At 40.0% G+C, this 25,520-nt stretch overlaps 1 protein-coding gene across 3 annotated transcripts in view; it reads right to left on the reverse strand.

The window, feature by feature from the left end:
* NR3C2 (nuclear receptor subfamily 3 group C member 2) overlaps positions 1 to 18,883 on the reverse strand; it is a 250,245-nt gene extending 231,362 nt beyond the window's left edge. Inside the window, exons 1-2 of one of the 3 annotated variants that reach the window (XM_050946271.1) lie at positions 18,429 to 18,881; positions 11,651 to 13,430 (exon numbers count right to left, since the gene is read on the reverse strand). In XM_050946271.1, the coding sequence (XP_050802228.1) occupies positions 11,651 to 13,430; positions 18,429 to 18,441 (1,793 nt within the window). In that variant the 5' untranslated portion in view covers positions 18,442 to 18,881. Of the gene's footprint in view, positions 1 to 11,650; positions 13,431 to 18,428 lie in introns of all 3 variants that reach the window. The other 2 variants (XM_050946272.1, XM_050946273.1) reach the window with 2 other exon arrangements.
* Between the last annotated feature and the right edge of the window lie 6,637 nt (positions 18,884 to 25,520).

Here is a 25,520-nt window from a genome sequence, read left to right on the forward strand (position 1 = left end):
CCTTGAACTAGGAATACAGCCTAATCTTAAAATCCTCCCTTAATCACTCCGTAGTTTTTAACAGTGTTAATAAAAGAGCTAAGTATACAAACCAAGATTGATTTTTAAAGGCAAGATGTTGCCAGAGTAAACTGGGACTTTTAGACTATGACACAAAGTTTCAAAATGGCCTGATTTATGGGAGCAGCGCTGTCAATGTGCACATAAGTGAGGGTTATGAAGTACACAGATGTGTGTTTACAAATTTCTGACTTGTGCAAGCACTTCAGGATTTACACACACTATTCAAATGTCCATTTTTGAAAATATGGGCTTTTGGCTCTATCTGAATACGAACTAAACGTAACTGCAATCCCTTGTCCTCTGTGGCCTGAATCTGCCACTGTGTAACATAGCATGATTACAAAAACTCTTCTGAACAGACCACTGCTTTGCCTAGCAAACTGCTTAAACCAATTTAAGGGATTCAGAATCGTACAGTGCGATCTCTAAATTTCATGAGCTGCCTCTTAAAAACATAGCTCAATCTACTCTAAAGAATAAATTAAACGGAAAAAATGAGATTCTGACATTTCAGCACCAAAAGATAGTACTTTTGATTTCCATTGCTTTGAATTAATGTGTCTTCACCCTTATGAAAAACAATCAGGTAAACAGTGCCATTACTTAACTTGTTTCACAGTATGTTTCAACAGTCTTAAAATTTTATTAAAGAAAAATAAGCAAAAGAAACAAAACATTCAAAAGTTATTTCTACATTCATGCAAGGCGTACATTTCAGCATTGCACTCTTGAAATAGCAATGCAGATTTAGGTAGACAATTTTTTTTTTAAATGCAATTTTTCAGTGCCATCTGCATCCTTATCGCTCATAAAAAGGCAGCAGCAACACATGAAAAGACAGACAAAAAAAGAAATGGAAATGTAGTCTATTTACAGGTTTCACATAACTGCTGTATCATGTTAGGATAATATGGAATTCAGAAAAAACGTTAGCAAAAGGGCTAGGAAAAACCCTATATTTTGGCAGTCTGGGAAAACTAAAATTCCACTGTGGACAAATTTAGTTACTTACTCGCTGATACTGGCTTATGCTTAAAAATGTTGAGTTCACTGACTGATGAGCATATATAAACTGCAGCTATAAAACTGATCTCATGCCTGACAATCTTTTTGCTTATTTTTAAAAAGCTAAATAAATAATTTACTATCCTAGTAGCTTATAGTGCCCTCCAGGAGACGTGTACATGTATAATTACACTCATTTTGCACGTTCTACTCTACTGCACCTTGAGAGTAATCTTCATTTGGTGAGGTTTAAAAAAAAAAAAAAAGAAAAAAAGGAGAAAGAAAGAGGTGGAAGGTAAATTTTCAACCTCAATGTGATGTGCTGATCATTCAGTGCAACCACAGTTTCTAAATGTGGGTCCAATCAGACATCATCTTGTCCTTGGGTGAGGCACAACATTTGCACAAAACAGTTTAATCTTAAAGTAAATGAAAGCAAATGCTAATAAACTGTGACAATCTTATTTTCTTGTCAGACAATTCAAGTCGTCCCTGGATAATTCACCTTAAAAACCATGCCCTGCCTGTGACCATGGATCACAAAGAGTTAAGATTTCAAATACTAATGGTAATTCAAGAGCAGTGCAACAGAAAAAAAAGCCGAAAAGAGAATCTTATTTCAGAAAAAAGCTTTTAAGTCAGTTTAATTCATAACGGACTGGACTAAATGTTGTCCTAGCATGTATTTAATTGAAGAATTCTGATCCAGAAGTAAAATGAAATCTGAAATTTAGGTATATTATCTATGCAGTCCTTATTTTCTGTAAAAAAAAAAAAAAAAAAAAGGAAATATTTAGGTAATACAATTCGTACAAAGGTTATTCCCATATCAAATATGCAGTGCATTCTCTGTTAAATCAAATCTAAACACTCAAAAAAGGTGTTAAAAAAAAACCAAGACATCTTAGTAATTCCAGATCAAATAATGCATAAATACGAAAAAGCATAATTAACTTAGTCACCGTTATCTACCTCACAGTAGGAGCAGGAATACGCCCACAAGTAAATCAATGGCAAAACTCTCATTCATTTCAGAAAGAGCAGGGTCCAGCCATTAAAATATTGTTTGCAAAAGTTAACAAACAGAACTGCATTGCTTAACAATGCTACAGAAGCAGAAACTTAATAAGACAAAAAGATTTTCTAGCATTTGTTTCAGTTGTTTTTAATTCAGTGTCTATAAAAGGGGCATGGTGAGTTCCTATCAGTATCCTGTGGAAATGCAGTCAAGCCAAGCAAGAAGAGTTTTGATCTTTTTGTTTGCTCAAAGTTCAGCACTGGGATTCAAACACAGCTGAAAGCAAGACAAACAGAAGAATCAGAGCACAGATAGAAGTTCCTGCTTGCTCTTCCAGCAGCAAACCAATTCAGTTTCTAGAAGCCCTCTCTGTCTCCTCCCCATGCCTCTGAAGTGAGAAAAAGAGAACAACCTTCCAGCTTCCCCATCCCCCATTTTCAGTGAGACAGAGGCCATGGTGGCTCCCTAGAGGAGCATATAAGACAGCCATGGTTCTCCATCCCTCATCTGTAGGGAGGGGGATAGAAGAACCCCTGGTACTTTCATGGGGAGAATCATTTAAGAATGGAGCATTCCCACTCCCTGGAGTACAATGAGAGAGATCTTCTTGCCAAACTGCCTGCCTACATCTCATGCTGGTCACAGGATAAAGGTGGGTGCTGATGCTGGTATGTGAGATTGTGATAGTTGATATGTAGGGTGGAAAAAGAGTTGCCTCTGTGCAGGTGTGTGGACATACAGGCATGGAGCAGTCAAGATATTTTGGTCAGAGAGGGTGGAAAGACAAGGATTGTGGGAAAAGCAATGTCACCAACTCACCATTTTATCATGAGATGCACAATATTTGATGTTTGTTTGTTTTTTAAGTTCCTCATGTTGGCTTCAGGAAGGAGATGGAGAACAGTCAGGGAAAAGGAGGAACTGGGGCCATGGCTACACTTACAGTTCTGCAGCGCTGGTAGTTACAGCTGTGTTCGTACAGCTGTGTAGGGCCAGCGCTGCAGTGTGGCCACACTGACAGCTACCAGCGCTGCAGTGTGGCCACATTTGCAGCATTTGTATCGCTCTTGGGAGTGGTGCATTGTGGGCAGCTATCCCAGCATTCAAGTGGCTGCAACGTGCTTTTCAAAAGAGGGGAGTGGGGTGGAATGTGACAGGGAGTGTGGAGGAGACAGAGAGAATGGATTTTTGGAGTTGACACTGTTGTCAGCTCCCTGCCTTGCAAGTTCTAAGGACTGGAAGACACACAGTGCCTATCTTCAATCATTTTAAAAGTTCTGACCCCTTCGTCCACCCCTCTCTCATTCATTAAATGCAAATTATGTACTCCTAAATAGCCGTCAGACCAGATAAGCATCTGCTCAACATGGACTTCCCCCTCCCCCTCTGCCGTGTGAGTGTGCTGTTTCTCTCTTCAAGCAAACAGCTGTGAACATTCCAAAGTAATTCCCCTGCCTGCTTCCGCTCGCTCAGCAAACAGGAGCTGTGTTTGTTTTTTAAATAAGCAGTTTGGCTGAACTCCGAGCTCTCCCTTTCTTCCGGTTTGTTGTGGACAGGAATTCTGGGATACCTCCTTATACCCCGGAGGTCAATAAAAGCGTTGGTGAGGTCCACACTTGCTGACCAGCGCTGGATCACCAGTGCTGGAATTGCTACACCCGAGGCTCGACCGGGTGTACAGCCAGCACTGCAACCAGGGAGTTGCAGCGCTGGCCGTGCTTTGCAAGTGTGGCCACATCCTAAGTTGCAGCGCTGTAACCCCCTCACCAGCGCTGCAACTCTCTAGTGTAGCCATGGCCAGAAGGAAGTCTGAGGGTAAGATAGGGAACAGGAATGGCAGAGAAAGAGACTGTGAATGGTAGGAAAATAACTAACTGTGAGGGCAAAGGAAGGGAAGTATAGGAAGACATGAATGCTTGGGACAGCCAGGAACATGAAGGGTGGAGCACAAAGGGGGAGATAATTACAAGGAAGAAGGATGGAGAAGAACAGATGGTGCTCACACCAGGTAAGTAACTGAATTTCCCTTATGAGCTGGAGGAAGTATGCATTTAAAGTTTCATTTTGAATCTGATACAACCATACATCTCCTTAGGTTCTCAAAAATCAAAAGGTAGATTTTAAAAAGGTGAAACTTATTTTGTAAAGATCTTGCAACTGGAGGGTCTGAATCACGATTTTTATATATATACGCAGAGGTAATGCCAGGAAAGAAGTTGTATGGTAGCAGCTGAAGTGCCTATATAATTTTTTTTTAATTAAGGGACTATTTAAAAATAGTTATGCTTCTGTATGTAAATAAACAAGTTTTGTTTAGAAGTCAGAATGTAAAGTTGTGGAATGATAGAAAAAAATTGACCAAAACTGAATTACCCTTTGATTCCTCTCTTAACACACTGACCCCTGAATTATTGGGTCGGCTTATGAACAGGTTATAAAAAATTTCCATTTTTACTTATCTGTCTCAGTGGGGGGGAGTCAGCTTATAAACGAACCAGTTTATGATCGCTTATATACAGTAATTTGTATTTTCAGTAGAATTTTGCTAATTTAGATTTCTTTAATCTGCATATTTTAGAATCTGCACACAAAAATTGGTGCCATCTTCTCACCTCTCAGCAAAGCTTTAATAGCAGACTTCTGTTACGAGGTCTTATATTACTGAAAGTACATTATGAAAGTACAATACTATGCTATTATTTTCATAATAAATTAACCAAATAAATATGTGTTGCAGTATCCTAGTTCTCTGTGTGTTCTTTCAGTTACAAATTCAGCAATTAGGGCAAATTGTCAAGTTTCCTCTGTAAGTGTTTCCATACCCCATGGCTTTTTTGTCTTTTATGAAAATCTGGAGGTCAGAAACAAATAAAAACCTTTAAAAAGCCAATGTTGTGCATAAACAGATTTAAATATGCAGCTCTCTAGGGCACAAACATCCATGTCACATATTTTGCTCTATGTGGACCTTTCACTGACAATTTTTTGGATGCAGCATCCAATAGAAATTATCTTGCATTAACATTTTTTTCCATTGAAAATTAAGCCTCAAAAGCCAAATTTTCAGAGTATCTTGGAAATGTTGTGCTATATATTTACAAAATCTGAATTTGTGAGCACAAAAAGCCCACAAACAACTGAGGAAACAAAAACAGCAGACCACTGGGCACATAAATGCACATAGGTACAGCTAAGGAACACTTTGAACATTTGGCCTCAAATATTCATGTGATCTTGTAAATTCTCATTTACTCTCCTATTGAGGGAAATTAAAAAAAACACACAGTAGTTGCTGCTTTACCAAGACTACACCAAAAATTGTTAGAAAAATAACTTATAAATAAGCTACAAAGATAATCGATCATGTAAAAAAATGGAAGAAAGCAAAACTATGCTTAAAACTAACTTTTACATTAACAAAGAATCATTACTTAGTGACAAACTTTTCATAATACAGTCAAACCCCGCCATAACGCAAAATCGCATATAACGCGATCACAGGTTGGCTCCTCTTTAAAGTACAGTATAATACAGTATGGTACTGTAGCAATGGTCCCCAACACCATGGCAGGGGAGAGAAGCTGCAGCCCCGCACCTGCTGGGGACAGAGAATTCCGAGGCTGCTGGCACTGGTGCTCTCTGTCCCCAGCAGCCGTGGGGCCCCAGCTTCTCTCCAGCTTCTCCAAGGCTACGGGCGACGGTGCTCTCTGTCCCCAGCAGGCGGGGAACCGTGGCTCCTCTTGAAGCGGGAGAGAAGCCGCAGCCCCGCGCCTGCCGGGGACAGAGAGCATTGGCATCCGCAGCCCCGGAGTTCTCTGTCTCTGGCAGGCGGGGAGCCGCGGCTCCTCTCCCCTGCTGGGCACCAGGCACCAGGGGCACTAGGTGGTGCAACTCAATGCACCGCTTTGGGGACCACTGAAAAACTGACTGATTTGAAACCCCGCTATACCGCGACCCCGCATTTAGCACGATGGATTTTTTTGGACCCCAAAGGTCACATTATAGCGGGGTTTCACTGTACTACTTTTGGGAAGCTAAGGTGGGGAAAAATCTTGTCAAGTTTGGAGAACATTTTAGCAGCTTGGTACTGTTCTATAAAGTCCTCTAGTACAGGGGTTCTCAACCTTTTTCTGAGCCCTCCTCTCCATCCCCCCCACAACCCAATCATTATATTAAAAAACTTACTTCTGAGGGCATTCTGTGCCAAAAAAGTAAAAATTCTGTGCCAGAAAATTAAAAATTCTGTACAAAATATTTTAAAATTCTGCAAATTTTATTTGTCAAATAAATGTGGAGTTTCCACCATGGCGTTGGGGAGCACAGGCCTCTGGCTGTACAGGAGGTGGGAGACCACTGAGCAGCTCCTCCTCCCCAGAACACGGACTCAGCAGTGACGCTGAACCCAATACTGACACAGCGCAAGGACCGGGCCTGTCCCAGAAACATCCCAAGGCCCTGCCCCGCTGTGCCAGGTGCACCAGGTGTGGGCAGGCAGGCTCAGCAAGGAAGGATCCAAGTAGGCTTAGTGTAGGGGGGATCTGTGTGGGGCACAGAGTTAAAAATGGAACCTATCAAACTGAAATGGCACTGGCCAAAAATGTCATTCAAATCACTGGAAAATTAAAAGTTAAACTTGAGTAATTTCTTTTATCACCTGTCTGAACAAGTAACACTTCTGAACCACAAATCTAAGTCATGCCCCAGGGTTGTTTCCTCAACCATCTGTGCATGGATCTTCCCACTCTTGAACAGGAAGGGGATGTGACCACATTCCACTTGGGAACTATGTTGGGAGAGGAAGTTGAAACTGGTCAGGTTGGGGAGAGGAGTGGGGTGAGCCAGGGGTTGGGGGAGAGATACACATTGTCCCTCTCTGGCCCCACTGAGGCTGTATTATCTTTTCTGCAATATCCTCTTCCCAATCCCTGCTATACTTGGGTGCCCCGAAGACAACAACCATGAATCCCTAGTAGCATAGCTACTATAGAGCCAGTCTGCCATAAATCCACTGGGTTAGGGAACAAGCACTATTTGGGGGGCGGAATGCAACAGGCAGATCCCTCCAGTGGGATGGTGTTGGGAGGATTGCCACAAAGGATTTTACTGTGTAAGGGGATGAATTGGCCCAATATGTGAATTTTAAATTACTAAAGAAATTACTCTTAATAGCTGTTAGTGGTAAACCTATAGAAATATTGGTTGCTTTTTTGCACCAAGATGACTAAGAAAAAATATAAAATGAAAGTATATATATGTGAGGAGTTCTGGTAAGTTGCTGAGAAAAGGCACATTGGCGCTGAGGCTTTTTCATCAATTCTGAAGCAGAAGGTTATCTTTTCCAGTTTTACTGTTGTTTCTTACTTAACCGTTTTGAAAATTATATAGCTAGCATGATCATGAGTCTTACAACTGCATTTTGACTCAGATGAGCAATTACTTTTAAAAAATATCTTATTTTCATTCCAAATACACATTTCTTTCAATGAAGTCACACAACCAAACATACCTGACTGGTTTTAAACCCATGTTGCTATTTACTTTATATTTTTTCAAAATGAATGATATTTCTAAGAAATGTTATTCACATGTGTGATGCATACAAACATTTTATGCACCTAATTTTTTTAAAAAAAGAAACATGCTGTATACACATTAGCATAAAATTCAAAAGCAAATGTATTTTTTCATGGGAAAACATCTTTCCTCATCATATTAAGTACTAGTTCTACAAATAATAAACCCTTATTGACTAAACATCAAAAGAGCAACAACTATGAAAAACAATGACAAAATAAATGAGGAGAAAAGGGGAATGTGCCTGATGATGGTTTGTACTAGGCATAATGAGCATGGTGGCAAGAATCTGTTATGTCTGGATAATGTTTATTAGATCTGGTTAGCAACCACAATTGACTTGTGAAAGCCCCAGTTTAATAGGTATCATTTTAAGAAAAGAATATTCATTCTCATTAATGGCCTCAAGATTAATTCTCAAAACCTAAATTTAACTTTGCTCCATGCCCAGCCATCCTATGCCTTCACCATGTAAGGCAGCAGTAAATTAGAGGGCATCTTAGTGTTCGTTATGTGCGTGCTGAAAAGGAATAGCATAAGGTGTGTCCCCCTGCATTAACAGGGTAGACAGGGACTAAGAAAGAAAGAGTTACAGTTGTGTTTTGAAACTTAGTATGGAGATAACCGTTCCTAAAAAAAAGTGACATCTTATATGAAAGTTTTTCTGCACTTATCAGTACTTTCTGACTTCTGAACAGATCTCTTTCTGCACTAAAGAGAGATTAGTTTCTCTGTGGCAAAGAGATTCCTATCTCCATTAAACACTATGTAAATACCACACGCACCCAATCATTAGCAAATAAACAAAAGTTCTTATGTTTTGAATTTTTCCTTCAAACACAATCCTAAGTAACAAATACTAAGACAACTACAATACATTTTAAGTAAAAAATACAAGCCATTTCTGAATTTAAAAAAGTATCCAAGAGAATTTACTCTACTTGCAAAATGACCTATGAAATTTACTAATCTATAATGTGAAAATGAGGACTGCAATTTCTTTCAAACTTCATACAAAGAATAAAATCTTCTCCACTCAAAGAACAAATTTTTTTCAGGTCAGATTGTTTCCCTTCAAAAAAAATTATAGAAAGTGCATTTGTAATTAAGGCTGATGATGGAACTATGATTGTACCTGTAATTACAGAGCCATTCCAAACAGCTTAATAGTAGTATTGTTTTACCACCACAATAGGGTTATGCTGTGAAAATGATAATACATGCTCCCACACCGAAATGTACAACAGATGGGTGGACTGCTATGCCCAGACAAAGCCCCACATCATCTTCAATGGGGCTAAGAACATAAGAACGGCCGTACCGGGTCAGACCAACAGTGGCCAATGCAAGGTGCCCCAGAGGGAGTGAAGCAAACAGGCAATGATCAAGTGATCTCTCTCCTGCCATTCCTCTCCCTCCTCCGATGAACAGAGGCTATGGACACCATTCTTTACCCTTCCTGGCTAATAGCCATTTATGGACTTAGCCACCATGAATTTATCCAGTTCCCTTTTAAACATTGTTATAGTCCCAGCCTTCACAACCTCCTCAGGTAAGGAGTTCCACAAGTTGGCTGTGCGCTGTGCGAAGAAGAACTTCCTTTTATTTGTTTTAAACCTGCTACCTATTAATTTCATTTGGTGACCCCTAGTTCTTGTATTATGGGAATAAGTAAATAACTTCTCCTTAATGCAGCAGTATACGGACATGATAAAAATTTCAGGATCTGGGTCATATACATAGTAAGGACAACACTGACACTCATACCAAACATGCATCAAAAGTTTAGATTCCACTCTGAGGGCACTGATTATTTACCTATTGGTCTAAAAAGAGGCAAATAAGTGGGTAGAGCTATCTTGACTATTGTGACAAGCAGATCACAAGACATTTCTACAATACTGTTAAGAAATTTCATATGTCCCTAAAGAGCAGTTTAGGCATTTAATTGTTGGTGAACATGCTTATAACAATAAAATGTATACAATGTCACAAAGTGAAACATACCAAAAAAAGTCATAACATATGAGCATTGCAACCCTTATTCATGATGAGTAGCACTTAGTGATGCAAGTACTCTCACGGATGTCACTAGGACTACTTACAGAAGTAATGACCTCAATGTGATTTTTTTCCCTTTAAATATTTCACTAATCCTCTAGTGAACTTTATTCTAGGATGCAGAAAACTATAGTTTAAAACGTAAATGTGCCAGATTGCGGTATACCCAAGTTTTGTATTAGGGGTGGAGTATACACTTTTCAAGTTGAGACAGATACCAAAAAAAAATGTATGTCAGCAGAATATGTGCTTTATGGATAGCCAAAGCAAATGTGAAATATGGCTTGGAAAATGATAGGGTGGAGGAAGAAAGACTGGATTGGTGTTTATTTACATGTTTTTCAGGCCTAGGGAGAACATTTTAGTATTTCTTTAATTCTTTTGCCCCATAGGCTTAATGTAGACAGATTTCCATCCTGTCAGCCACAAGTAGTATATTCAGTTTGTTTTTTAAATTAGAACATACAATTTAAAAAAAATCTGAAAAAAAAAGTATAAATAGAATATATTTTTCTGCGATTTCTCCCTCCCCCCTCCCCCGAAAGGAAAAGATAAATGTTGCATTCCCAAAAGGTAATGAATCTACTAATCAGAGCAATGGACCTGGGGTGGGAAAACATGAGTTCTGTCCCCAACTCTTCAACTGAGTACTCTGCACAACCTTCAGCAAATTGTTCTGGCTGCACCTACACTGTCAAAAACTGGACATGTGATTCACCAAAGGAGTCCACCAGTGCAGTTCTCCTGGCAGTAGCAACAGTGCAAGCTGTAAAGTAGAGAGGGTTCAGGTGTGCTCTGAGCAAGGTTAGATAGATAACACAATGAAAATGCTTAAGCCCTGTTTACAGTACAACTTCCACCATCACTATCATCAGTACAGCTACACCAGTGCTTAATTATAGGTCTCACTGTTTCCTCTGTAGAGAAGGACTTCAAATCTCTATTAAATAGGCACAATACCACCCATTTTATAAGATTCACTGAGATCCCAGGTTGAAGTGTGTTATATTAGTGCAAAGTAATATTACTACTCATTTGTGGTGTTAGTACAGAACTATGATAAATGTATACTATCAACAATTCTAAAGTCAATTATTTGCACTTACTTGCAGGCTTCTTTTATACCTTCCCTATTCTAAATATTATTGCCCTAAATACATACACTGTTCTATTTGAAGTATAGGGATACTCCATTTGTTATTAAAGCATGACTACTTATGATTCAGAAAAGTAGTACACAATTCAAATGATATTGGCATATTTCATTTCACCAGAAGTGCCTAAATCAGACTGTAGTTGTTTCAAATGTGTCAAGTCTTTAAAACCCTCCTCAGTTTAAGAGAAATTTCTATGCATGTGTAAACCACACTGTTCATATAATTACGATTCAGAAACGTTTGCCACAGACCCTCATGCTTAGTTTTTAAATTTAGTCAATTAAAGATGGATACAAGTTCATAACACAAAACTTAGAAACTTTAAGTCCCTAATGTACCATTTCCATTCTGTTTATTTCCTTCTGACCATCATCAACAGTACAAAGCATCAAAGCAACAACCAAGAAAGAACAGCCAGTATATGGTACATAAAAGTAATGGAAACAAGCTCCACTATTAAAAACAAATACTTATTGTGGAAGAAGCTCAAAAAGTAGCACTGTCACATCTAATGATAATATATAATGTATTTAAATATTGAATATGAAACGTGCAGGTTGTTTTTATTAAAACCAGAATCAAAATCTAGCAAGATTAATGGAGAAACTGACTAATAAATCACTGAAATGCACCTAGTAAAGAAAAATGTATGCAGCTTCAAAAATTAAAAAGAAAATATCAAGCCTAAATTGGTGGGGGGGAGGAACAAACAGTCATACTTATTTAGACATTGTGTAGTATGAAAAAACAAACAGGATTTCAGTTTGCTCACCTTGACACATTTTCTGGAATGTATTCTAAAACTGGATACCCATCATGTCTTCTGGATGCTAAGTCAGTATGTGATTTCCATGTCTCAACTAGTGTACTGACTGGAGGAAATGAGCTCACATGCTGAAAAGTCTGCTCTCTAGCAACAGGTCGTGATAGAGATATCGTGCCTTGAGCTCCAATCCTGTAGTGAAATGATTGTCCACCTGAATTCACACCAACAATGGCAGACGATGGCATACTGTTCTCTTGATAATAGCTGCCATCATCAGTCTCCTGTTTAATACCCACAGGTAGGCCTGGATTTGGAAACCCACTACCTTCACAATTGCCATCAAATGATGAAACAGGTGGTCCTAAAATCCCAGAAAGAGAAAAATAGTCTTTGTCGTCCATAAAAGAAAAATATGAACCATCCATAAATGGAAATGGATTTACTGCTTGATTCCCTTTAAAAGAGGCACCAGAACAAGAATGTTTAGCTGATTCCTGTTTTACTGGTACTGAAAATGGGGAATCAGAGTTGATTTTACTGTTTTCTCCAATACATGAGCTACCGAATGCTCCATCTGGGTCAGGCTTTATAAACTGAACAAGATTCATCTGACGAGCTACACAATTGTTTGAGATGGCATTCTCCATTTCCTCCATTTTAGGAAATGTGATTTCTTGAGCACCTTTGTCTTTTGTTTCTGGACTAGGAATAGTATCTTGGCCTGTGCTAGGTCCAGCAGGTGCACCAGAAGCAGGGAAGCCTAGGGCATTGTTTACTGGGCTACAGATAGAAGATCCCACAGTGCTAACAGCTGGACTAGAAAGACTGGACCTATTATTTGTATTGGAAGGGCTGGCAATAGAGCACCTTGAGTTCATATTTGCAGGACTGGACACAGAAGATCTCATAGTGATATTATTAGGACTTGAGACTGGAGATTTCACACTGCAGTGACTAGGAGGGCTTGAAATTGGTGATTTCATGCTACTTATAGGACTAGAAAGAGGAGATCCCACATTACTAACATGTGCAGGACTGTGCAACCTAGAGCTCCGGTTTTCAATGTTAGGTGAGCATGACAAAGGAGTTCCCTGGCTGACTGGGCTGTGCACTGGAAAATTTACAAAATTAGCAGAAGTAGTTGAGGATACACAGTTAATGCCAGTTGGGCTACAAACTGAAGGAGTCATGTTCTGAGGACTACTGCCAGAAGGAGTTCTCTCAGGACACATTATAGGGCTTTTGACAATAGTGTGCATGAGACCACCATTCACAGAACTTTCAGAGTCTGATATCAAAGATCTCAAGGGCCTATTTGCACTGTTTAAGGGAGAGGCACAATGGCCATTTTCCTTATAGAACTTTACCAGCTGCTCAACATTTTGATAAGTCTTCCCAGGACTTATGCTCCCTTGTTGATTTTGCTGATCGTAGCTATAATCAGCATCTCGTATGGAATCCATGTATAAACCCATAGATTCAGCAACTGTTGCTGAAAGTTCCTTTGAGTCTGACTCACTCTTTATGTCAGAGTTTAAAATACCAGGCTGATTATTATCTTGCTGCAGGCTAGGGAGTAGTTCAGGTTTTTCTTTGCTGTTTCCTTGAGCATTGCTGTTTGGAAAAGCACCCGATACACAGCTTATGTTTACAATCTCCATATAGTTACTCTCATCAGTCCGTTCTCCAGCACCTGAAGAATACTCCACAGACTGAGAAACTTGACCCCACCGTTTCTCCATGTCTAAGCCTTCTGGGTAACTGTAGTATCCTTTTGTCTCCATAACTAAGAAAAAATACAAAAAAGTAAAATTAATAAATGATAGGCTTTTTATGATTCCATATTACAATTCAGAGATGTTAATAAATGTAAAATACTTTTATCATGTGATGTTATTTTCTCTATAGAAAATCTAATATCATAAATGCTGTTTTAAAACAGCAACCATAGATTTTGATTAGTCGTAACATAGCCATGCAGACAAATAGGAGGGTGTACAGATCCCCTCCTGCCTATGCAACTACTTTAGAGGGCCATTAAACCTTACCTCTGGGAGCTGAGGGAAGCACAAAGCCTGCACAGGCAATGCTTCCTCCAGAGAACAAATGAGTAAAGTGGGAGGAGAAGGACAGGCAGTGAATGGACCCATGATTCCACACTGCCCTCTATGCTAGCCAGGCCAGGTAGAAAATGAGCTGTACCCTGAAAAAGGCTGTAAGCAAAATACTCCTCACCTACCACAGCTGTGCATAAAATGTACTATCTAGTCCTACATTATTTTGAAAAAAATCTAACAAATAAAGACTTTATTGAATTAAATGTTAGTTCAATGACTATTTTAGTGATTTTAAAAGTTATGGACAAAATTAAACATAAATACTTATAAACCTTACAGTATACAAAAGGATTTTTTTAGTTTGATCAATATATTGAGTGCTCGGTATTCAATGTTAATGTCCAATCTATTTCAAACCGTGACATTTTTTTCCTCCCCAATTTTTTAAAAAGTTTGTACTCAACCTAAATAAAAGAATTTGAAAACAGGATTTATATTTTTTGCTTAAAATATATAGAGAGTCCTGACCCTGAATTTCTTCTTTTTTTCAGCCAAAAGTATCTTTGCAGACATAGAGAGCAGTACAGCATCACCACTGATTCCTATCCATTGCTTGTTCCTCCATTAAGGCCTGCCTCATCATGTCCCTGCATACAATATCCCACCATCTAGTCACTGGTCAGCTTCTGTGGTGTTTGTATTATTTTCTTTGGCATCTTATGTGTTTGTCTTCTGCAATGTCTCCACCAAAGTAATCTTTTTCAAATGGCAGCCAATCTGAAAACCCAATTTCACATCCTCCTTTCCATTTAATTTCTTTATCTGTCTTAAAATCATTGGACTTTACACCTGTCACCTTTGGAAGAACTTTCATTTGTACTGCCTCCAGCCATCAGATGTCTACTTAATGAAATCAGCTGCTTCCAGACCAGAGAGTAATACTGTTTGGAAGGAAACATTATGGAAAGTAGCAAAATCATATAAAGTTTCAGATAATATCATTACACTCATGTATGTAATTGTATAAGGACTCCTGCAGTGCCATAAAAATCATTGGAAAAGCAAGCAACTGGTTTAAGTCAAAGTTTGGTGTAAGACAAGGGTACATGGGATCATGATCGCTTTTCATTATGTTCTTAAACTGGACATTAAGAATGGTAGACAAGTTGGAGACCATGACATTGGGTGATCTTGAGTTAAGCTCCTTAGTTTATGCAGATGATATCATATAACTGGCATACGTTTGAATTAATGGTTAGATTCCTTGCTACCTAGGAAAATTTATGCAGTCCGCTTGGATATATAATAAATGCCAAGATGACGACATGCATCTTGGAAAAGAGATGATGCATAAAGTGTTGAAATGCAGCTGCAGTGAAGTCATAGAACAGATAGAAACTTATGTATACCTATCACTGCTAACAGTTCCATCAAGGATGAGGTTAAAAGTAGACAACTGTGCCTTAGCCACAAGTGTTGCACAAAAATTTACGAAATTATGGACCAATAAAAGCATTATGTTTGGCATCAAGTTGAATTCCTTGCACAGCCAAAATTTTGATGCTCTTCAATAAACCAGTTACCTACATGTCAAAGTGTGTTCATATACGTTAAAGTTTTCAAACACAAATGCCTACAGTTACACACATAAACCAATATTTAGACTCCTAAAGAAACATATTTAAAACATGTTGAGCACCCCCAATACTCTCTGAAACCAAATGAAGCCATGGAGCAATTCAGCATTTTTAAAAGTGAGAACACTCATTTAGAGGCATAAATATGGATTTAGAGTGAATTTCAATCCTGTGCAGAGGCCCGGCAGACGACTTGTGCACCACTTACGTCCATTTAAGCCATAGAACTTAAGTGGTGCATAGACACCACTGCACAGGGGTAAATTTCATCTTTAGTGCCTAAGCATTAGGCATATAAACTTGAAAAGTTTAACAAATCAAAGCCTATAGCAGTCAAAGTGGCAAATTCCCTGATCCAGCAGCTATAGTAAGAGGTCCATTCTTTGGAAGATACATTTTGGGAGGGGTAAAAAGCCTGGAAAGATTTATATATAGCCAGATATAAGCTAGGTCTAAAATTATAAATAAAAACACGTGACAAACAGGTCCCTTGGTAGTGCTGATTATTGTCATCAATAAGTGTTGCAGTGGGTACTAATGCTAAGAAGTCTATTTCGGATTGCTGATGGGATCAGGTTTTGGTTTGTTTTTTAAAAGCAAAAATTGATAAAAGAATCCATTGACTTGTGTATGCACATCCTATCTATACACCATGTACTGTACAGACATTTTTACAAATCTCTAAGAAGCTTTAGCCCGGAGTCTAATTCACAAGAGCTGACAATGGAGGAAGGGACTGTATTTATGTTGGAAATTATACCTATCAATATTTATAAAATGGCAAATGCATATTATGAACAAACCTGTTCCCCCAACATCAAAAGTGTATTTGAACATTAACATTTGTGACCTAAGTGTTTCACCACAGAACATTCAACAAATGCAGTCTTTGCAGTCCAAGTCGCCAGATAATCAGGCATAAAACCCATTTCTCAGCAACGGTCAAATAAAAATGAAATTATATGGTACCTGGAATCCCTGTACTGGGAAGGTCACCTAAGTGTAAGGAAATCAGAACTAAATCCATTTTTTTAAAATTCTAATACACCTCTACCCCAATATAACACAAATTTGGATATAATGCGGTAAAGCAGCGCTCGGGGGCGGGGGTTTGCGCACTCCAGCGGATCAAACCAAGTTCGATGTAACGCGGTTTCACCTATAACACGGTAAGATTTTTTGGCTCCCAAAGACAGCGTTATATCGAGGTAGAGGTGTATCTAAATCAGTGACTAACTTGGAAATGTTATATTTCTTTGTTGTTATTTGAGTTTTCTTTAAATATCATTCATCAGTGTGCCACTTTGATGACCTAGATGTAATACTACTCAGGAGATCCAAGTTTTATCCTCAGACCTGACTTTCCCAAGTTAGCGAAGTACCATTTACAAATTAAAGCAGATAGAAGGACTGGAGTAATCAAAGTCTGACAGCTGCAAATCTTAAATGCAAAGTTAAGGACTGGGGACCACATTCTTCTGTCAATGACTCCCAGGCAATCACAGTTACTTCAGCAGCATTGCACAGGGTAACAGAGCAGAAAATGGTTCACATTCTCTTTCTTTCGCAGAATTCCCATGAATGGTAAAGGGTATCCCACATGCTAAATAAGGGTAGTATATGCCCCTTGGAGAAATAAATATATCCACTATTTTTTTCTTCTTCATTTGTCTTAAGACATAGAGCATTACATGGGATTTTGTGTGTGCGGCATGCAAGGAGGGAATGTGGCATATTCCTAGTTGCTGAACTGTTTTAAAATCTTTACTTATTTTTCTAATTTTTTATTTCTTCAAGTTATTTAATTTTTTATTTAGAATTACAATAGTTTGAAAACATGGATTGAATTTATTTCCCTATTTGCATTAAGGATTAAAAATGAACTAGTTCTGTTTTGTTCTCAGCAATGTCACATTAAACATAAGAATTAGATGAAAGACAAATGGCTATTTGCTTTGCCTTGTGTGTTAATTGTCAAAAGATATCTTTGCTGAATTTAGAATTTTCTCCCTCAATACCCATCACTTCCTCTCACTTATCCTACAGTGATAGAATGCGTAATTTATGATTTCTTAATTATTTTCAAGACAACATTCTGTGATGGCATAAACTCAGAATTAAGGCTTCAGAATAGGATCACACAGCTAGAGAAAGCTTTTTTATACAAATATGAAAAATTACCAAAGATAGAAAATGGAGTATAGAAAGTATTTTCTTTATGTTTTAATGTGCTCTTTTTCTCAGATCCCATGCCCCTCGCCTCACTAAACAGTTTAGCTTTATATTTTCATGGGAAAATTAGATATTCTGTATTGGATTATAAAATATAGGCACAGTTAGCTAAGTTTGAGAGACATATAATTCTAATTTACAGTATGAAAATGATTAGACTACAATACACAAATGGATCTGTACAGTACATCTGAATAAAAGGCCAAGAATGGAACATAAGGAATAGTCCCTCTGACCAACCGTACAAAACAAAATTATGCCAGAGAAATCAAGGAAACATTGAGGATGTTTGTCACTGAAACCAAAAAACCATGAAACATAGCTAGCAAATTGATTTAATATATATAAAGAAAACCAATTACAGACTGATGAACATTAAACAGATCACTGCATGTACTCAGTTTGACTTCTACCTAGGTTTAAGACAGCTGATTTTATATTGGAAGTTGTTGAAACTTACTGACCTATTTCTAATTAACAATTACAAATCTGATCTGAGGATCTGCTTTTTAAAAGGCAATAAACAAAACTTTTTTGGGGGGGGGAATCTCTTGGTGTGGGAAAGCTTGGGTACAAGGCACACTTGTAAATGACCATATGCATTCTAAACACAAAGATCCTAGACTAAAATCATAAAATAATAAAAACATGCAGCATTTCCGGCACTAAAAAGGGACATCTGAAGCCCCATCTCCCCTTGCAAAAAGAAAACATCGCAAAGCCCTACCTCCTTTGCAAAGTGGATACAACGACACTGAGCCATAAGAGGACAAGAACTGACAGTGCTTCCCCCGCACACCTGCGCTGTCTGTCTCCACCTGTTGCTACAGTCCGCATTTCCATTAAAGTGTAACCCACCTAAATCCAACATCCAGGCCAGAAAATGCAGATGGTTTCACATTAGAACAAGAAATAATTATTCGCCAGCAGGTAAATCCGCTGGCTTTCCTCTTAACCAGAAGTTCGCTACGCCGCCCAATGACACTGAACAGGGCAGACGAAGAACGAAAAAAAAAGGTGCCAAGTCCTTTTAAAAATATGTCACATGCTCAGATAAAGTTCAAGTTAATATCCCGCCCTTCAGTTGCCTCTACTGGCGGAGAGAAAGAGAAGAGACGCGCTATTCGGCTCAGGAGGGTTTCTCATTGGACGAAAGCCGTTTCAATCAACGGGCGGGCGACATGACTGATACAAAGTTGCTGCGACACAGACTGGAAAATGTATCGCTCCTTAAAGCCACAGAGGCTCGTTGAGAGAGCGCAGAGCCTGGGACAGAGCTACCTCTCCCAATGCAAGGTGCAGCCCTCCAAACATCCCTTCTAGTCCAATTCCCCAGCCGGAGTGGAGTCAGGACAGTGGCCCGCTGTTATCGACTGGAGGAGTTAAAAACACCTCATTATAAATTAACGAGGGAAATACTTTTTAAGAGTGCCTTGAAATGAATCCAGGAGGGAGCCCCCTCCCAACGGAGTCTTGGCAGGGCTGTGATGCAGAGCGTGCCCTCCCCGCTGGGGGTTTTGTCCATTTCACTCCCCACTCCTTTGACTGAAGGCAGGCTTGGGAGTGGGGGTGGTTCCTCTCCTCAGGTAAAGCTAGAAACTAGGGTCTATAAAAAGGGAGCCTTTGTCTCCGCCCACCGCAGTCTCCTGGAGACAAAGTTAACTCCACCTGCGCCAAGGTGAGCAGCTTGACTGGCCAGGGAGCAAATTTGGAAGGACGCAGCCTTTTCCTTTCTGTGCTTATAATCATCGCCTCTTACCCGTGCAGCAAGACTATCACGTTTCCATTTCAATTTCCGTGTTTAAACAATGCATGAATATGCATGTTATCGATGCAGTAATGATTTAAAACAGAGAAACTCACTAAGGTTCAAGGACTTGTCCTTTGCTTGTCTCTGGGTTCATTTTATTGCGCCTAGTGAGCCTCTGTAAATGCTGCGCACAGATTTTCTCTCTTTTCCTCCTTTTCAAGTGAGGGTAAATGATAAATGAGAGCAATAAAACGGTTTTAAAACTCGAGTCGCTGTCTGGAGCCTGAAGCATTTAATTTCATCGTCCTTGTTTGCTTGTTTCCAAAGTTTAGAAATATTTAAAAAAGAAAAGAACAATGTAAACTTTAAAATGATACATTCCTCAGTAGTTCTTTACCAACATCCTTTAACCCTGGGCTTCAAAATCAGCAATAATGACGGGCACTCCTAAGCATCAATCAATGAAAATGTATGTTTCCCCTTCTCCAGATTTTGACACCAGCAGCAATGGTGTAGAGAGCTTCTCTTTCTCGCCAGCTAAAACCTGACACAGACACTCCCCACCCCCCTTGATCCCATCTCTCTCCATTTAATTCCCAGACAAGAATAAACTCCCTCATGCCCCGAGCAAATCCCATAAAATTAGAGGTACCCTGGGAAAAAGGGAAATCTGCAGAAGAATCGTGCAATAAAAGCGGTTTAGGAGTAGAGAAATATATTTAAATATTCAGTGGAATTTATATTTTAGAAAACTAGGGGTTACATTTTTTATCAGACGGGCGCAGTAACGTATTTACTTTAGGATTATTTTTTTTAAAGTCACGTGCCTTCCATGTTTTAATATTCTGCCAAAAATTGATCTCCAGTTCCAGACCCAGCAGTAGACATGGGCCGAGGAATGAGCCAGGCTCCCAGACCTAGCAGAGCTACCCAGAGACACGGCTGCTAATGAGTTATTATTTAAGCAATGAACAAGGTTTTTAAAAAAAAAACCTAAGTTTTAGCTGATTTTAATAGAACCGATCTTGACCTGGACACACAATCTTTCTGCTGAAAAATCTCTGTAGACACAGTTATTAGTTCTCCCCTCTCAACACACTGCCCTCCAAACTAACATAGTCGATCCTTGCTTTTTTGCTCTATTGCTTTCCCCATAAAGAAACGCTCTCTACCCGGCCTTTCCCCCAGGACTCTGTGCAAAGTGATTTGACTGCACTCACCTTATCTAGGACATGGTGGGGCGGCTGGAGGAGGCAAGACCCCCAGCTATTGCTAACAAGCCATCCAACAAGCAGCAATAGCAAGAATTAGGAGGAAACGAATGATGAAGATGCGACTGAAAATGCTCGAGGTGGTTTTAGTTATATCCTGGAAGAAGGGGGCTGTAACACTCTCACACACAACCCCCAGCGGCAGCAGTTCCTCTCTGACTCCAGCCCCACGGGGGGCTGCAGCACTGTAACAGTGGAGCTGGAAACAGTGAAGTCCACCCGGATCAGCTCCTCTCTGCTCTTGGTGACAGCTCCCACCATAGAGGGTTAGGTGGCGGGGCGGGTTCCCCCTTGTGTCACACCCTCATCCGCTGCTGGAGGGGGGAGTCGGAGAAAGAGCCACCCTGAAAAAAACTTGCCATTCCAGGTAAAACTCCCGGCGACGCCACCCAGGAAGAGGGAGGCGAGAGTAACACGGGTGTAAACTTTTTCCTCCCTTTTATGTTGACAACCTCTCCGTGCTTCCCCTCCTGCTTCCGTCCTCCTTCACCTTCCCTCTCCTGGCGCTGCTCCGCACTCCCCGCTTGGCTTCCCCGTGTTTTTCTCACGCACAGGAGGCTGCAGCTGGCTCTGGTTCCTGGTTTGTGGAGCTGCTGGAGGAGAGGGAGGGAGGAAGGAAGGAGGGAGGCAGGCCAGGGTGGCGGTGGGGGGAGGAGTATAGCTCCCTCCCTTCTCCCCAGGCGGAGCGTGTCTCTCGGCTCTGACAGCACCAGTCTGAAGCGCTGGAGCCCACCCCCGCCTTCCCCGCAGCGGCGGCGGCAGGAGGAGCGAGCGCCGCAGGGACTTGGAGTCGCTTTGCTCTGGCTGGCCGCGCCGGGTTCGCCCAGACACCTAGCGGGGCAGGGGGGAGGCGAGCGGAGCAGGCCCGGCCAGCGGGCAGGGCCACGCCGTAGCCGTCAGGCGGAGAGAAGCGCTTGCTGCTGCCAGAGAACGGAGGGTAGGGGCGGCTGCTGCCGCGGCCGGGGCTCTGTGCGGTGACGCACGGGGGGAGCCACCTTCTGCCCTGGCTGGAAGGGCCGTGACGGGTTCGCGCTGACCCGCGGCCATAGGGCTGGTGCTGCCCCGGGCACTAGCCCTGCCCTCCTTAAAGCCCGGTCGGGGGACACCTCCTTGGCTCCAGTGGGCGAGGGAAATCCGGCTCCGCTCTGACGGCGCTGGAATGATGAAAGTTAGCGCGGGGCTGACTCCTGGCCAGCCTGACACACAGCCCGGCTGGCTTTCTCCCCGCAGGTGTGCGCTGCTCAGCTTCATGTGCGAGAGCCGGCCTTCGCCCTCCCTAGGGCGAATATCAGCTTCCACCCACGAAGCCCTCTCTTTCCACCCCCAGCCTTGTGCCCACATAGTCTGGAAACCGCTCTAACAGCTTGTGAAACTAGGGGTGCTAACACCCCCACGCTTGAAGTCGTTTCCATCCTATGCAGGGTGAATTTACAGTTTGTTCAATGTCACCCCCATTATGCAAATTGTTTTACTACCCATGTGCTCAAACCAGTCATTGGAGTGAAAGCCTGTTACAGGGTTTTTCCTTACAGTTCCCTCCTTCATAGTTACACCCCAGTGTTGGCCTCTGGGGTTCTGAAAATCCATAGCCCTAGCTGTTTGATCTTTTGGGGGGGAGCAAGGGACAACCCCAGCATCATCTCACAGGCAGCTCTAGCCCAACACACAGGTGGTGCTAAAACCAGCACAAACTGCCTGCTGCTGAACCATCTCTGCTGAGCATCCAAGGGTTGGCTGCAAGAGGAAGCTCAAGTGTGTGAGAACCAGCATGGTCTGAGCAAGGACTGAGTTTACAAAGGACTAATTCCAACTCAGAGACTTTGACAGCAACATGGCTCAGATGTCCCCCATCTTGAGGGCAGTCACTCATTGTAGACCCAGAGTTAGCAATAAGATTACAAAAGTGAGGGTTGCAAATTTATGACTGAAAGTTATTGACATTAGAATGGAAGAATTATGTAACTGAAGGTACAGAGTTATTTACAGTAAACAAAATAATTTCACAGCTTAAGTTTCCTGCATTCCACATTTGGGCTTTGGCTAGTTAAGATAGAGATGTTATCGTTGTGACTCAGCACAGGCTCAAAATTTGGCTCCCTAACTCCTGAGGTATTGAGCACCCATAGTTACCATGAACTTCAACAGGCGCTTTAGAAGGGCCATACTTGCACAATCAGGCCATTTATGTAGGTACCTAAAGTTGGATGCTTACATTTATACACACACAAGTCTGAACATTTTTGCTTTAACTTCTGTATCTCCTTTTCCACATCTGTAAAATAGGGATACCAATACCCCATATACTGCATGCAAGGGTCACAAGCAGTTAATAAGGGTAGAGTGTTACCCTTTGCCTTCATGACCCAGAAAAACTTGTGTATTTAAAAGTGAACACTAAAGCTAATGAGAATGACATTAATATTTCACTTATAGCTGGAATATTAGAAGTTTGATTTTGTTTATTTTAAGATGTTAAATATATTCTAATTTTATTTTCTCAGTGAAAAATAAAGTCTGAAGAGACAGCTGTACATTAAGGCCCTGACTCAGTAAGGTGCTTAAGAACATGCCCAATTTTATACACATTTGTTTTAAAGTTCAGGGTTGTGATCATGATCCTGCAAAGACATGCAGGAGTAGTTTTCCAGATGTCAGTTGACCCACAACGTTACTCATAAAAGTAAAGTTATGCATGTGCATGAACCTAGGTAGCCACTGAGGCCCGCTTTTTAATTCAGTTACTGTCTACTCTGTCCAAGCATCCATCTGAAGTTTATGATGAACTTGATAAATGTTAACTCAAGAAGCCTAAGACAGTTGTAAGGCCAGACTTTAGAATGACAGAATTCAATAGTACAATTACTGTTGTTTTTAATTGAAAACCAATATTTCACTATGCCCACACTAGCAAACTATATTCACACATAATGTAGCTGAAAAGGGAGAAATGTACTGATATGTATTTTAACAAAAATTAGGAACCTTCTATTCTCTTCTTTCCTTGTGTGTCAAGTCTGGTTTGGAATACAGATAATTTGTTTAAATAGAGCTACAAAGTATGGGCTACAATTTGCAGTTCATAAGCAGATGAAAACCTCTATTTAATGACTTAAGTAATCCTGCAAATCACAATAATGTGATTGTATATTCCACAATTGATACTATCACCTTGTATACTAATGACTCTCTTCTTTTGCATGTTTAACTTTTTCAAAGAATAAAGTTTGCAATTAAATTTTCTTTTCCATAATAAGTGAGAGTGTAAAAGAAAGCAAGCCACTGACATTTTTTGGTTTGTTTCGGGGCGAGGAGGCGTAGGGTTTTGACATGATTGCACCTGTATTTTTTTTTAAAAGTCAGATTTTTTCATATTAGAAAATTTATCTTGTGTATTAATTGTGTGTCTGTTTTCTATTATACTCTATGTAGTGATGGTTACAGGAAGAATAAAGCACTCCTTGGGGAGGGGGAGAAGGTACAGGATGCTCACAAGTTTTCCACAAATTCAAGGGAAACCCCACTTGTTTTCTGCTTGCGGCTCATAGGAGCATGTCACTTGTCAGTTATTGGCACTATACGTATTTTAGCAGCATTTTAACAGCTATCATTAGCAAAGATAACATTGAACAAGAAAACAGCATTATATTTTTTAATATAAAGAGCCAGACTAGATCAAGAAATAAAATGCATTTTGGAAAAACACATGTGACTATGTACACTAAAAAAGGGGGAGCTTAAGGACTATGGTGAAATTATAAATAGAGAATTAGTAAAATTTTAAAAATAATTTAAAATGTGCATATAAATATGTAACCAACATTCAAAATTCTGTGATGGGCTCCCACAGCAAAGTAGCAATAAGCAAATACAGACCATCATTATAATTTTTCAAGGAGGTCAAGAGCAGCAATGTGAACACCTTAGATGAGAAATTCTCTTCCCTTGCATTAGAGGAGAGGTCCACTCATGTCAGACACATGAGATTGAAAGCAGCAGACAGACAAGGGTTAGTCACGCTATAGCAGTTGTCATCTTTGTTCCTAAAGATGGGGTAAATTTGTTTGGCAATACATTAGCCATAGCAAAATCACCACCAAAGCTCTGCAACTTTCACATTTCTCATCCACCAATGGTCTCTAAATTAGGAAAGTGTTTTGGGAGCTACAGGAATAATGGTGAAGTCTAAATTCAGCCTACTGTACTAGATTATTCTGCAGTCTATTTTGAACCATTTTATACTAATTATAGATATACTTGATTGTTTTAGCCGACAGGACATTTTCCCTTTCACCTAGTTTATTTCTTCTCTTTTTTAAAAATGCTCTTTAATGGCTCAGCCCGTAGATGTGGTTGAACCACATCTAAGTATAGTACAATTTCATTGCTAATGCATGTTGACATTAGCAACCACAAGCTTGTATGGAGGGCCAGGACATGCATTTTGAAAATACATGTTTCCAGCATATTTCAAGTCATGATTTTTACTGATAGTTTAGTTCCAAATGCAAGGAGCTATATATTTAAAATATTAGGTTTTATTGGCAGTGGTAGGGTAGATGTAGCAGAAGCAATAATATATGCAGAACTTTGTTTCTTGTAGCTTTAATATTTTAATATTGCCATATCAATTTATGTACCTTATTTTCAACTTCCAGTTTGTATACTACATACACTTAATATTTGCATGAAAGCGTAAATTATAAAAATAAGAACTTTAAAAAATTAATAGAACACTGACTTAGTGCAGTATTAATTTTCAAACAAATTGTTGCACAGCTAATTGAATCTAAATATTTATCTACTAGAATTTTTATAGTATCAAATGTAACAGTAATCTGATTAAAGTCTTTTAGTAACTGCAATAGTACTGTACTTAAACACTGTGCCTGAGTTTGTCGTGTAACAGTAAAAAACCCCAAAACACATCTT

This window comes from Gopherus flavomarginatus, chromosome 3 (genome assembly GCF_025201925.1).
Source record: "Gopherus flavomarginatus isolate rGopFla2 chromosome 3, rGopFla2.mat.asm, whole genome shotgun sequence".
Taxonomy (NCBI): domain Eukaryota; kingdom Metazoa; phylum Chordata; order Testudines; family Testudinidae; genus Gopherus; species Gopherus flavomarginatus.